The sequence below is a fragment of the Cyanistes caeruleus genome, chromosome 26 (genome assembly GCF_971803275.1).
Source record: "Cyanistes caeruleus chromosome 26, bCyaCae1.hap1.1, whole genome shotgun sequence".
Taxonomy (NCBI): Eukaryota; Metazoa; Chordata; class Aves; order Passeriformes; family Paridae; genus Cyanistes; species Cyanistes caeruleus.
The window spans coordinates 5807769-5821652 of record NC_141726.1 but is presented as its reverse complement, the minus strand read 5'-3'; the positions used below and the strand labels follow the sequence as shown (position 1 = coordinate 5821652).

Here is a 13884-nt window from a genome sequence, read left to right as displayed (position 1 = left end):
TGCGGCTGGGCTGTCACATTGTCATTCACGGCATTAACAAAGCGGGGAGGGGGCTGGCAGGGGAGGGGGCTGCAGCGGGAGGTGCCGCTGTCCCCTTGCTCCCCCCAGAGCCTGGGTTTGGGGTTCCTCCTGTTGGAATGTCATCCTCAGCGGTGAAGGTGCGTGGGTCTGACATGGGAGCGGCGGAGAGAATAGAAACCAGGTGTCAAGGTTTCATCCCACCCCCCGACTGGAATAAAAGCCGAAGCCAAAAACAAATCCCAGCCTAAATCTGTTTCAGGCAGAGCCACATCCAGGCCTTCAGTGGATGTCGCCCACGGGGCTGGTGACATTTTTGCTTTCCTTACCTTAGGAGGAATAAAAACCCCTCATCTCCTGTGCTTTGCATCACATTGGCGCTCCTGCCAGGCTGCCACACGTCTGCCAGGCACCGGAGCAGCGTCAGCGGCCGCTGCGTCACCGCCCCGGCCCCCGCTGCCGGCTCGTCCCATCCCCCGGCCGCCAGCGCATCCCGCCCGCCCGGGCTCGGAACACGGCTCCGACATTCCCCGGAGCCCCTCAGGCTGCTTTCCAGTCCGGCCTGAGCCATCCTCGGCTGTCCGGTACAAACGATGCTCTAAAATGGGGTGTGGAAGTTGAGGGATGCTGCTCCACCGTGGGGTTAAAGCTCTTTTCGTGCTTCCTCTTCCCCCAGCCCAAAAAAAGCTGTGGGGACAGGCAGGAATTAAACTGAGCATCCTTCTCTCTCGTTTCTTTGCTCTGATTCGGTGGAACCCGGACCCCCGAGGGTGCTCCCAGAAGGGGAAAGGGCCGGGTGTGTCCTGCCCTGAGCTTCCCCTGCTCCCCTAGAATGAGAGGCCGGAATTGCCGAGGTTGGAGGGAGCTCAGGAGGCTCCGTCATTACCTGCCCAGAAAATAATTCCCTTTTCGGGTCACCCCCCGTGTCTGCGCTGCTTGATGCCTTCCCAGCTCCAGCCCCTGCTCCAGGGGGAGCAAAGGACGTGGGAAGGGGGAGCAGCTGTGCCTGGACAGGAGCTTAAGGAATGAGAAGATGAGCTGGGGACACTGGGCAGCGGGGCTGAGGGTGAGCCCCCAGAGCAGCTGTGTGTCCAGGCTGTGCCAGCACATCCCAGCGCCGAGCACACAGTGCCCGGTCCATGCAAATACCAGAAAAAGACAAGAAATGTCCCTGCCGCGAGGCAAGGCACAGCCTGAGGCCCCAGAAGCCTCCGGCACTGCAGGATTCTGCTCGGGCTGTCGAGCTATTAATGATTTAGCAGAGGAGGCTGCAATTAGCAGCGCTCAGAATAAACCTCAGTGATGCAAAATCCCGGTGGAACTTTGTTCTCTCTTTGTCCTCCCTTCCTTGGCAGTGCCCCTCTGCCCAGGCACCACGCACCGGGGTGGGACACCAGGGGGGGACACTGGGGTGGGACACTGGGGTGGGACACTGGGGTGGGACACTGGGGTGGGACAGGGATGGGACACTGGGGTGGGACACTGGGGTGGGACACTGGGGTGGGACAGGGATGTGACACTGGGGTGGGACACTGGGGTGGGACACCGGGGGGGACGCTGGGGTGGGACACTGGGATGGGACACTGGGGTGGGACACTGGGGTGGGACACTGGGGTGTGACAGGGCTGGGACACTGGGATGGGACACTGGGATGGGACACTGGGGTGGGACACTGGGATGGAACACCGGGATGGGACACTGATGTGACACTGGGGTAGGACACTGGGGTGGGACAGGGATGGGACACTGGGATGTGACACTGGGGTGGAACACCGGGATGTGGCACCGGGATGTGACACTGAGGTGGGACACTGGGATGTGACACTGGATGTGACACTGAATGTGACACTGGGGTGGGACACTGGGATGGAACACTGGGGTGGGACACTGATGTGACACTGGGATGGGACAGGGATGGGACACTGGGGTGGGACACTGGGGTGGGACACTGGGGTGGGACACTGATGTGACACTGGGATAGGACACTGATGTGACACTGGGATGGGACACTGGGATGTGACACTGGATGTGACACTGGATGTGACACTGGGGTGGGACACTGGGGTGGGACCCACGCCACCCTGCGGCCAGCACAGCCCCCGGGGCTCCCCGGGGACACGGGGATTAGGGATGCAGGAGGACAGAGCTGAGGGATGTGCAGTGGCCTCGTCTCCAGCCTCTGTAAAGCCCTGAGCTGGGATGTGCTCCAGAAAAGCGAAGCCTCATTACAGGCAGCAATAATTAACGTCCGTGCCATCTCTCCCAGCCCCTCCCCAGGCTTTTTCCCGGGTGTCCCAGTTACCGGGGCAGGAGGGGCTCAGGCTCTGCTCTTTCAACCTGGCACGGTTTTAGGGAAGGAATCCTGCACCAGGATTTCAGGTTTAAGCCCCAGGACCCAGCTCCCTGCCGCACCATCCCGGACCCACCGAGCTCGGCTGCTCTGCCTGGCACGGGGGTCCCGGGGTTTGTGCCGGGGTCTGTGCCCGGGTCTGTTCCTGGGTTTGTTCCTTGGTTTATTCCCGGGTTTGTTCCCGGGTTTGTTCCTTGGTTTATTCCCAGGTTTGTTCCCGGGTCTGTTCCCGGGATTTGCTCCCGAGATTTTGTTCCCGGGTTTGTTCCCGGGTTTATTCCCGGATTTGTTCCCGTGTCTGTGCCCGGGTTTATTCCCGGGATTTTGTTCCCGATGTTTGTTCCCGGGTCTGTTCCCGGTTTTATTCCCGGGTCTGTGCCCGGCCCTGGGCACGGAGCAGCTTCGCCCACCGCACTCTGCTGTCCCTCGGCGCGGCCCGTCCGGGTCACGTGGCGCACCTGGCCCAGGTGAGGCGGGGCCGGACGCGCTCCCGGCTCGCAGGTAACGAGAGCCCGGCCCGGCCCGGCCCGGCCCGGTCCCGGTGCTGGCCCCCACCCGGCCCCGGGCCTGGCGTCAGCCCCGGCATCAGTCCCGGCTCCGGCCCTGCCGCCCGGCGCTTCCCGCCCGGCCCGGCCCGGGGGCAGCCGCAGGCCGCGACCGGCAGGGAGGGAGGGAGGGAGGGAGAAAGGGCCCGGCACCCCCACACCGGGATCCCCTCCGCCCCCGGGCTGCCCCCGCTGCGGAGCCTTCTCCCCCTCCCCGTGTGCGCCGGGGGTTGGGGACAGCCCCTGGCCCGGCTGGGGCCGGCTCTGATTGCCAGGGCTGGAAAATGAAGTGGGGGGCGCGGTGGGAGCCTGTGCAGAACAGGACAGGCTGGGATGGGTCTGTCCCCTGCCGTTCCTGCTTCTCCTCTCCCCAGAAATCCCCCGTGGAGGACATGGTGGGGGCCGAGGTAGGCAGAGGGGGCTCTGTTTGTACCCAGGTTGGTCTCCCCTTCTCCTTCCATTTGGCAGGAGGCAGTTCCTTGGCCAGGAGTTTCTGTCTCAAATGCTGAGAGAGAAGATGCTGCATCCCCAGGGATGCACAGGGAGGATGCTGGATCCACGTTTACTCTGGGTCAGGGTCTCCATCCCTGCCCGGTGCCAGCAGTTGGGAGCAGGACCTTAACAGGTGACTTCCAGCTCCTTGGGACACTCCACAGCTGTGGATGCTTGCACAGAGCTCAGAGGAGCTGTGTCAGTGTGTAAATCCTGGAATTCAGGAGACATTCCCTGGCTGCCAACAACACTGGCGTGTATAGGCAAAGGGATGTGACGTTGTGCAGGAGATTCCCAACTTAACTGAGCTTTTTTAAAACTTTCCAAGGAAATCCCACCCTCTGAACAATGAAGATCTTAGACCCTGGCTAACTCTGAGTGCTGCAAACCCTGTGTAGATCCCTCCTGGCTCCTCTGGAGCAGATGCTGAGCCTCTCTAGAGGGATCTTCTCCAGTCACTCACGGTGCCTGTGTGAGAGCAGAGGAAGCTCCCAACCATCGTGTGAGTAACACTTGGATGTGGATTTTGTTCTGAGAGTTTATTTATGGCTGAGGGTTTTGGTCCAGCCCCTTCCCGTGCTGGGGAAGCTGCTGGATCGAGGAGCTGTGTCCTGTTTTCCACGTGGTCCAGAGCTCCCAGAAAGGTGAGATGGGAGTGGGAGAGCCCAGAGCTGTCTCTGCCACCTGTGGCTGCAGGTCATTTCCTTAGAGCTGAGATAAAGCTCCTCTCTCTGTCCATGCTCTGAAACTCCAGAATATTGTCTGTTGTTGTATAAAGGAGTGCAGTGGAGATGTTGGGTCTCTCAGTGAGGCCTTGGAATGAACAGAAACATCCCAGTAAGCAGTCCCCAGTTCAGCTCAAATGTTTTCATTTCATTTCGTGCTTTTTTTCAGTCTGCTTTTTAATTTTGAACTTCATTACAAAAATGAGGAAGTTGAGGGAAAAAAACCCCAACTTGTTCTGAAGTGAAAGCAATTAAAACTCTCCAGTGGTGCTGAGGTGAGGGAGCTCTGCCTGCTCAGCACTGAAATTGGAGCAGCTGGGGCTTTTTACTTTGCATATTGCCCAGAAATGTGCAAAGGGAGCTCCTGGGATGAATTTTCTGAGGGTAACAGAGCCAAACTATTCCTGGAAAGCAGTGGTGTAACCAGGTAACTGCCTGGTTTTCAGTCTGTGCCTGTTCCTTTGTGGGGAAAATATGACTGTTGGTTAGAAACCAGGAGAAAAGAGGCAATGCTCTAACAAGGTCTGACAGATTTATTTATTCATGCTTGAGGTGCCCTATAGAAAGTCCATGGTAAAGCAACAAGGACAGCCCTAAAACACTTGAGCTATGGCTGGGCTCTCACTGCTTATTAATTACCCTAATTAGTATTTAAAAGGATCTCTTGGAGCTGAAAGCAGCGTTAGCCAAGAAGCCTGGAAACCGTGGAGAATTTGGGGACCCACCACAGCCTGGGATAAAGGCAGAGCAGGAGAAGTGGAGAGTGACAGCCCTGACCTGACTCTCCTCACATCGCCCCATGCTGAGCTTTAATAATAAAAAGATGAAAAAGAGGGAGGATTGAGGTGCTGAGGTGTGAGCCCTGGCTCTGTGCAGGCACAACGTGACACCAGGGGACACTGAGCCTGCAGCTCAGCTCCCTGCAGACCTGGAGGAGCTGTGTTGGCACGGCTCAGCAGGCTCTGCTGGGGGATTGCTGTAGCGGGGTTTGCAAAGGTTTTGTTCCCATGGGGAGTGATTTGAGAGCGACTTGTTGACAAGATCTTCCCCTTAATCCAGATGAAGACATGGAGTTTTCATAGGGAAGTCTTTGACATCACCCGACCTTAGCATGACTGGCAAAAATCATTAGTGTTGGTAATGCTGTCATTGCTAAATCCTCTAAATTGAAATAGCAGCAAATAACGTGGAGCTGGAATTGGCAGCTTGCACAATGATGGATTGCTTGTCATCTCCTCCTGGGCACGATGTGTTTTGAAATGGATAAGTGCTGTCAGGGCCCAGCCTAATCCCAAGGAATGCAAGACAAAGGGAAGTTGTTTAAAAAAAGATACTTTCCCTTTGGAGCCTGTCAGTGGCTCCACCTCCAGCTGTGCTGCTCCTTTATTGCTCTGGAGCTGACTCTTCTTCCAGCTGTGTGGAGGAAACTCTTCTGAAGGTTACAGGGATTTTGATCTCTGAAAATAGCCCTTTTAAATCATCCCTCTTCTGGTCTGAGCATCTACCCAAAGGAAGCAGCAAAGTTTGGGTAGTGGGAGAACCCCAGAACGCGGGCCCCGAGTGAGAGCAGCGCGAGTCCTGATGCGAAATATTCCCGTAAGTCACTGAAACGTTGACTTTGGGAGTCTCTGGCTGTCAGAGCCCTCTGTGCTGATGCTGAGGTGGGACTGGTGATGAGTGGATTGCTCTGATTTGAGCCCTCCTGTCCTGCAGGTGCCCGAGCGCCGAGCCATGCTGGGCCGGAGGAGCCGCCTTCCCCAGGAGCTGAGCAGCCCCCGGCAGCGGGAGCAGCCCGGCCCGGAGGCCGTGCCCCTGCGAGCACGGGCAGCCAGGGACACAGATGTCAGCCTGGAGGTGTTCAGTGGCTCCACGCCCGAGATCAAAGCCAGCCGCAGCCGGGCCCAGCAGATGCGGGACAGGAAAGGGCGCAAGGCCGAGCTCAAAGACTCCAACGGCCGAGAGGCAGAGACCATCACCTTCATCTCTGGGACAGCAGAGGCTCCCCCAAACCAGAGCTTTTGCTGCTCCTCCCTGTCTCAGGCCTGGAACACGTACAAGGCCGTTTTCTGTTGCATAGTGACGTGTGGGGGCTGCTTCCAGGACTGCAGTGTCTGCATTCCCTATCCGGGGCCCGCTGAGACCTCCACAGAGGATGGGAAGAATGGAGACTACAACGGGCGGCTGCCAAACAGCCCCACCAACGCCTCTCCTGTTGAGAAGAACGGGAACCAGATCAAAAAATCCATCATGGGCAGCAGTTTCAGTTACCCAGACGTGAAGCTGAAGGGCATCCCTGTCTATCCAAACAGGAACCCCAACCACCACCTGGAATCTGATTCCTGCTGCAAGGAGCTGCTGGAGAAGCCCTTCAGGAACAGCATTGAGAAGCCGCCGCTGCCCAGCAGCCACCGGAGCTCGGAGGAGTATTACTCCTTCCACGAGTCCGACGTGGACATCAGCGAGCTGAACGGCTCCATGTCCAGCCGGCAGATCGATGTCCTCATCTTCAAGAAGCTCACGGAGCTGTTCAGCGTCCACCAGATCGACGAGCTGGCCAAGTGCACCTCGGACACCGTCTTCCTGGAGAAGACCAACAAGATCTCGGACCTCATCAACAGCATCACTCAGGACTACAACCTGGACGAGCAGGATGCCGAGTGCAGGCTGGTCCGGGGCATCATCCGCATCAGCACCCGCAAAAGCAGGGTCCGGCCCCACATCTCCATCCCCAGCCAGAGCCACCAGGAGAAGTCCAGCCGGGGCAACGCGCCCGACAGCGGCAACGAGACGATGCTGGAGTCCATGGTCATCAGCCAGGACGGTACGTGGGGGTCCCTGGGGGTCCCTGGCTGCTGCCATGGGGCTGTGTCATCAAAGCCACCGAGACGTGGCACTGGAAGCTGCTCTGTCCCCGCTGGGTGTTCCCATGGGATGTGTGAGTGGAGGTCCTTGTGGAGAGCTCTGCTTCTCACCCTGTCTGTGCTGTGGCTTTTTTGAGCCTGTCTTTCCTTGCCCGTGAGGTCTGTGCTGAGCAATAGATGGGTTTGTGCTGCTGCTGCTGCTGCTGCTGCTGCTGCTGCCTGTGCTCATCCAAAGGAGGCAGAAAAGCTGAGTCAAACTGAACTGGTAGGACCAGACGAGCTGCTTGTGGCAGAGGATGTCCAGTTACTCAGCTGGCTCTCCCATGTGCTGCCTGGCTAATGCCACCCTCAGACACCTCAGAGCCCAGATCTCCTCCACACAGTGAATATCCCTGCAAAAAGGAGGGAAGGGCTGTTCCACACCACCAGTGCCTCCTGCTTCCTCCTCCTTGTGGGAGCAGCCTCAAGTGTCTGAGCTCGAGAGCAGGGTATAACAGAGTTTGTTTTAACAGAAAAACCCTGAAAAGCTGAGTGTGGGGGCAATGAGATACCCAGAAGTATGAGAGGAAGCCGTGTGGGTGTTGTGCTTCCCAGATTAGCAGAGAGGCTGCTCCTGGCATTTGAGGACAGACAGCTCTCAGACTACCCGGACAAGAGCGGAAGCGATGGGAAGAGTCAGAGTCTGCCTGTCGTGTTCCCTGAGGGTGCTCCCTGCCAGGGATCCTGACTGCTGAGTCATCCTTTGCACCATCCCTCACTGTCTCAGGCCCTCCTGTTTCTCCTTGCAGAGCTGGCCGTGCAGATCTCGGAGGAGACGGCAGCGGATGTGCTGGCCAGGAACATGAGGCGGCACAGCAGCGCAGGTAACGCACCTGGCCGGGGCCAGGGCCGCAGAGGGGTGCCCTGAACATCCCCTGTTTCATGTCCTCACCCTCCACAAAGGCTGAGCTGCTCCTCAGCTTCCCCTCGCTTGTCCTGGGCCTTGGGAGCACTGGAGCTCGGACCCTCGTGGGTTGGTGGGCCTTTGTGACAAGGGCTGAAATCCAGGAGTGGCACGTTCCCTGTCCCTGCACAGGACCTGAGCTGGGAGCTCTCAGTTTCTCTGTGCCTGGACACAGCTTGGGGCTGCATTTGGGGTGTGCCTGCCAGAGGTCACAGCTGGGTGAGACTGGGAACAAAAGGAACTGTGCAAAAGGGAAGCAGGCAGGAGCATGGGGCTGCCCCGAGCTCTGATCCTCCCAAAGAGCAGCCCAGGCCTAAAAGACAAGTTTCCTCCTGCACAGCAGCTCTGTCCTGGGAGATGGCTGCAGAGCAGGCAGGGCTGTTCCTTGCCGTGGCTTTGTGTGGCTTTCTCCTCCCTCATGGTACACAAAGCCTTTTGTGGCAGCTCCTTCCCCAGTGCCAGGCTGCTGTGCTTCCTCTGGGCTAATGGCACCGTCTCTTCTCTTCTCTTTGCTCCCCAAGGCTCTCCAGCCAGCAGAGATTCCTCTTTCCAGGACACAGAGACTGACTCCTCTGGGGCACCCCTGCTCCAGGTGTACTGCTGAAGGACCCGAGCAGCATTCCAGGGCTTTGCTGCAGCCACAATCCTCCTCTTTCCATGTGGAGTGTGCTGTGCCACGTTTGATTTTTGTTTTTCCCAGTCTACCCTGATCCTTACTGAAGCCAAATTCCTTCTGCTGTCTGAATTTCACTGGATGTTTTGGGCTTTTTGGACAATCAAGGAAGCGAACTGCGGAGCTGATGAACTCTGGAGGTGGAATGTGTGCCCAGGGAGGAGAAGATGGACGAGGAAGCAGCAGATAACTTGTGCCTATGTGATTTCTGTAGAGCACTTTTAGCTCCAGCAGCCTCAGTGGCTCAGCCCTTTCCCTGCTTTCAGGACCTCTTGTACAGTTCCTGCTTCCTGGCGTTGCCTAAGCGAACTTGGATAGGGAATGACTGTGTGGGGTCTCTGCTGGTGCTGATGTTGGGGTGCAGGCTGAAATCCTGCTCTGTGGGGACCCAAATCCCTCTGTGGGGACCCAAATCCCTCTGTGGGGACCCAAATCTCTATTTAAAGTGCCTGTGCTGGTCCCACAAACCCAAAGTCAGACACCCATGGTGTTTTCAGTAGCCAGATCTGCCTTTCCCTGCTGACCCTTGGTGTCATCTCCTGCTGCCTGGTGAGGAGCAGGTTCAGGTTCTGGGGTTCATTTCATTTGTGGCCTCTTGGCTCATCCGGTGCCACGGTGCCGGTGCTGGGGGCTGGGAGGGGGCTCGGCTGGCCCTGCCTGAGCAGACCATGGGGATCAGCTCTGCCAGCCTGCTGTGAGCCCTGCTGTGAGGCATCCCCAGAGCACACAGGGCCCTGCCAGCAGCTCTCCCTCACCCTGCCAAGCCCTCCATGCTTCCCCTGGGAGAGCCTGGAGCAGGGCTGTGGCTCCAGGTGAGCAACACTTGATTCACTCCTGACTTTTTGTCCTTCAGACCTTGGGCTGTTGGCTGTTCTGCTAGAAAAATCCTTAAAAGTGGTTTGCTTTGACAGGAAAAGCTCCTGAGAGTGTCTGCAGAGGGTTTGAGAGGCACTGCTGGTCCCTTCCTGTCCCCGTGGGCACTCAGCACCTCTCTGGGGGAGGCAGGAGATGGGGCACCGCTGTCCCCAGGGCGGTGCCAGGTGGCCTTGAGGGCTGCAGCAGGAGGAAGCTGCATCTGTGGTGTTGCCATTTGGTTGTTTATCACAAAGCAAACACGTCAAGCCATGGGATTTGTTTGGAGATTTGGGTGCCCTTGGACATGGAGAGAAAATGCTTTGTTGAATTTAGCAGCCACAGGATAAACACAGCCACTGGATTCTGGGGAGAGGGAAGCCCAAACAGGCCCCGAGCTTCAGTGTGGATGATGGTTTTGTGCCTCAGTTGGACTGAAATGTGCCTTAATTGAATTGAAATGTGCCTTAGTTGAATTGAAATGTGCCTTTATTTTATTGCCTGTGATTGTTCTTCAGAGGTTTGGGCAGGGAGGAAGGATTTGATTCCTCTCAGGAGCTCTCAGGCTTTTTGAAAAGGCCAAAACCCTTTGAAATGGACAGTTCCAGTCCCTGTTAGAGCCTGTTTTTGTAAACCACTGGCTCTGTTCAGAGTGTGCTTCCAGAAATCAGGGGCATTACTGAGACCACACCTGGAGACACTGGCAGAGAGAAATATTTCAAAGATGAAGGGAAGAGACTGAGCCTGGATTTAGCTTCCCCTCCCTGCTTTGTGTTTGAAGCTGTTGGTTTGTGAGAAATGGAGTTTATTCAAGGAGATGACTTGAAGCAAGGCCAGGCTGGGGCTCCCAGGGGAGCTGTGTGAGGTCACCTCCTTCCAAATGCTGCCCATCCTGAGGGACCTGCTTGGCTTCTGCCTCTCATGGGTTTGTACATTGTTATTTGGACAAGTTTCCTCAAAGCTGTGTGCTGAGGCGTCACTTGGGTCACACTGACACTGCTCTGTGGGCTGTGCTTTGGAGACAAGGGCTGAGCTGCAGCGAGCTGCAGGTGCTGCTACAGAGCAAATACACGTTTTTAATGTCTAGGCTGGGAATGAAGAGTGAGTGTGTGTGCATTAAACTAGCAAAAATACCCCCCAAGCCCCCAAAAACTCACTGAGAGGAAGACTGTCAGCTCGATGGTCCCTGAAGCTGGTTCACCTGTGGTGTCTTATGGGATTCTTTTGCACTCATTGGCCTTAAATGTTCTGGTTTGATCTTTTTTATGAACTAAAAGTTGTGCTCTTTACCTGTGCTGTGACTTCTGCGTTCCTGTTTTCATCAGCTTGGGGATGTGGGCTTGGGGGTTGCTCGTGGGGTGGTGGCTGATTCATTTTCATGCATTTGGCAGCTGCAGAGGGATGCTGAATGCCAGGCTGGTGTCTGGATGCGAATGAAGGAGCCTCTGGGGAGGTGTTTGTTGACTTGCAGGGAAACCTGGACCTTCCCTGAGCGGCGATGCTGGAGCTGAGCTCTGGAAAAGCTGAGCCTGGAGGGAGAATTTCCACCTTGTCCCTGTGATGTCAGCAGCTCGTGGCAGCAGATGTGGGGTTTGCTCTGCAGGATCGGGGATGGAGGGTGGCCCAGCCTCTGACCCTGTGACTTGAAGGACCAGTTCTGCACTTCCCAATTGCAGCACAAATCCCAGGATAACCTGCAGGGCTCCATTCCTGGCCACTGACCTTCCTCACCCTCCTGGGGCAGGGGCCGTGGGGGTTTCCCTCTGGTGCACAGGACCAGGATGTGTTTCCTGGGAGGATTTCAGAGCTATGGAGAGGTAAATGCTGCCTTCTCTCGGCTGGGAAGGGTCTCTGGGGATGTTTTTGTGTCTGGAGCCCCAGAGCAGCTGGGGTCAGCTGAATTCAGCAGCTTCCTGTTAGAGTTTGCTGCAGGGGCCGTGGGTTTCTTTGCTCACCATCCACACATGGAATGAATCCGTGGGGCTTTTGCTGTGGATGAAGCTGGCTTGGCTCTTGCTGGAGTGGTTTTTGCTCTGAGCATTGAGTGTTCTGCTGAGTGACCTGACTGGGTTGCCCAGGTGGAGGTCTCACAAACACGAGAACCTTTACCTGGCCACACACCTGTGGAGGTGTTCTCTCTCTCACAGGCACTTCCTTCTGGGAGCCTGACTCAGCAGCTGGCTTTTCCTGAAGACATTGTTTGGTTTTATGGGGCTGGCTTTTGGTATTTGGCGGTCTCCAGAGACTCCCACTTTGTCAGTCCTTGCGATGCTGTGACCTCAGAGGGGTCCCTGTCCTGCCCAGGTCCCCCAGGATCGAGTGAAGGAAGCTCAGGAGCTCTGCAGGGAATGGCTGTAGGGGTGTTAAAGAAATTCCTCTCCACATCCACACCCTGAGCTGCTGAATTATTTATTTCAGTGTGGCTTAGGCGTTAGGAGCAGATGGATGGACCCTCAGTCCTTGCAGTAGTAGAGCAGCTGGGGCTCCTCCTGAAACTTCACAGCACCATCCAACACTCACTGTTCCTCTGCCCTTCCCTGGGGTTTTGCTGTTCCATTGCTCTTCCCAAAGCTGTCCTGGAGTCTGGGATATTTCCCAAACGCTCTGAGCTGCAATATTCATTCATGAAAGCTAAGCCAGAAGCTGCTGTTAAGGACAAAAACCCAAATGCCAGGCAAGTCTTTACCCTGCAGAAAGCTCACTGCAGAAACACAAAAGGACCTTCAGGACCTGTCCCTGTCCCGCACCTCCCTCCTGCTGGGGCTCACCACGACAGGGATGTGCTCCCAGGGTTTGGATCCCAGCGCTCCTGGGGTGCTCAGCACTCCCTGCCTGGGCAGGAGGACAGGGCCTCGCTCCGTGGTCCCTCAGGTGGGCTTTGCACCCCTCAAACCTCGAGCTCAGAGCCGGCAGCTTTATCCCAGGGAAAGCAACAGGGTGATCCCAGTTCAGTGTGGCCTGGGGAAGGTGGTGGTGGTGGGGGATGTTTGCAGAGGACAAGGCCAGCAGTGAAACACCTTCTGTTCCGCTGGCCCAGGGGCTGAAGTCCAGGGGCAGCTCTGGGATCAGCCACGTTCACAAACACAGCTCGGCCATTCACCTCCTCCAGGGGTCAGGGCAGGGATGGCCCCATTCCCCCAGTGACTCCCGACTCCCAAAAACTGCCCCAGCTTCCCTGGGGCTCCTGGTGCTGCCTTTCCTGTGTCTTCTCTCAGCTGCCACCAGAACCAGCACATTTGGGATCTCCCCAAGGCTGCCATGGCTCACAGTGGCTGAGGACAGAAGAGCCCCAGGATTCTGGGAACACTCAGGGAGCTCTGCACTCCCAAAGGACAAGGACAGCTCTCCCACCATGCTCCCAGACCCAGGGGCTGCCGGGCCAGGCTCAGGGTTCTGCTGCAGAATGCAGGGCTGAGGAGGAAACGGGGAAAGAACAAAGCTGCAGGTGGGATTGGGGTGGTGCCGTGGCCTCTGCTGGGTTGTGGCTGGGCTGGAGCCTGCCCGTGCTTGTCCCTGAGCAGGGGCTGGCGCTGGGATGTGGATTCTGCTGCAGGTGCAGGGTCTGGCCCTGCTCCCCCAGCTCCAGCACTGCAGGGAGCAGCAGCACAGCACTGACAGAGCTCCTCACACCCCAGAGCAGCTCAGCCCTCCCAGCTCACCTGTCCCAAAACCAGGGTTCACTGCACAGGCAGGCAGCTCGTTCTGGGGCTAAAACCTTCAAATCCAGCACAGTCTGGCTTTTTTTACAAAAGCAGGAGATGCTGCTGTTTTACCAGGGCCAAAGCAGGACAGGCAGGTGCGTGCAGGGAGAAGGAAGGTGTGTGTCAGTGACCTGGGCCAGAGCACTCCACAGGCAGCTGCCCTGATCTTGGCCCACCCTCAAGGTCAGAGCTCTGCTTTTTAACCCAGGAGCCTGTAAAACTGAGAGCCTTCATGCCACCGGTGCCCTGCTGCTCAGAGAACAGCCCCACCAAGCCAGGTGCTGCTGTCTGGACTTTGCCCAAATGGGATTTTCAGCCGTTTGTGCCCATCCCTCGGGGAGGTGCTGGGAGTGTTTGGGGGAGGCAGAGGGAAGAGCCAGAGCAGCAGATCTGGGAGAGAGCCCAGGATTTCCTGACACTCTCCTTGTTAGCTCGGCATAAAGGAGACCTGGGGTAAGGGTGGCTTCCTGGTGTGGTGACGTGCCCTGGAACAGCCACCCTGGGGCAGTCCTGAGGGTTTTGGCTGGGAATGGGGTTCAGCAGCTCCCGAGCAAGACACAGCTCCCCCTGCCCCTCCTGAGGGAGGGACAGACCATCGGAGCTGGGAGCAGGAGGGCTGTTCACAGGCGGCTGCAGAGAGCACAGGCACGGCACCCCCTCCTTCTCCCTCCCAGCCTGGATCCCAGATCCCTTCTGCCAGAGAAACCACACGCTCTGCCCGAGG

General features: G+C 57.3%; 1 protein-coding gene across 4 annotated transcripts; it reads left to right on the top strand.

Annotated features, from left to right (window-relative positions):
* The first annotated feature begins 2626 nt into the window (after positions 1–2626).
* KDF1 (keratinocyte differentiation factor 1) lies at positions 2627–10748 on the top strand. 4 transcript variants are annotated; one of them, XM_086863877.1, is made up of 5 exons: positions 2627–2835; positions 3734–3907; positions 5844–6951; positions 7780–7854; positions 8456–10748. In XM_086863877.1, exons 3-5 carry the CDS (start codon positions 5862–5864, stop codon positions 8536–8538), a joined length of 1248 nt encoding a protein of 415 aa, XP_086720003.1. In that variant the 5' UTR covers positions 2627–2835; positions 3734–3907; positions 5844–5861; the 3' UTR covers positions 8539–10748. The 4 variants fall into 4 exon arrangements, with proteins under 4 accessions (XP_086720003.1, XP_086720002.1, XP_023796880.1 ...); XM_086863876.1 differs by having other exon boundaries at positions 2769–2869; XM_023941112.2 differs by lacking the exon at positions 2627–2835 and adding an exon at positions 3029–3320.
* Positions 10749–13884: the final 3136 nt, after the last annotated feature.

Coding starts and splice junctions, on each gene's coding strand:
- KDF1 (XM_086863877.1), top strand. CDS start 5,862: ATGCTGGGCCGGAGGAGCCGCCTTCCCCAGGAGCTGAGCAGCCCCCGG. Junction 6,952..7,779: donor CATGGTCATCAGCCAGGACG/GTACGTGGGGGT, acceptor TTCTCCTTGCAG/AGCTGGCCGTGCAGATCTCG. Junction 7,855..8,455: donor GAGGCGGCACAGCAGCGCAG/GTAACGCACCTG, acceptor TTGCTCCCCAAG/GCTCTCCAGCCAGCAGAGAT.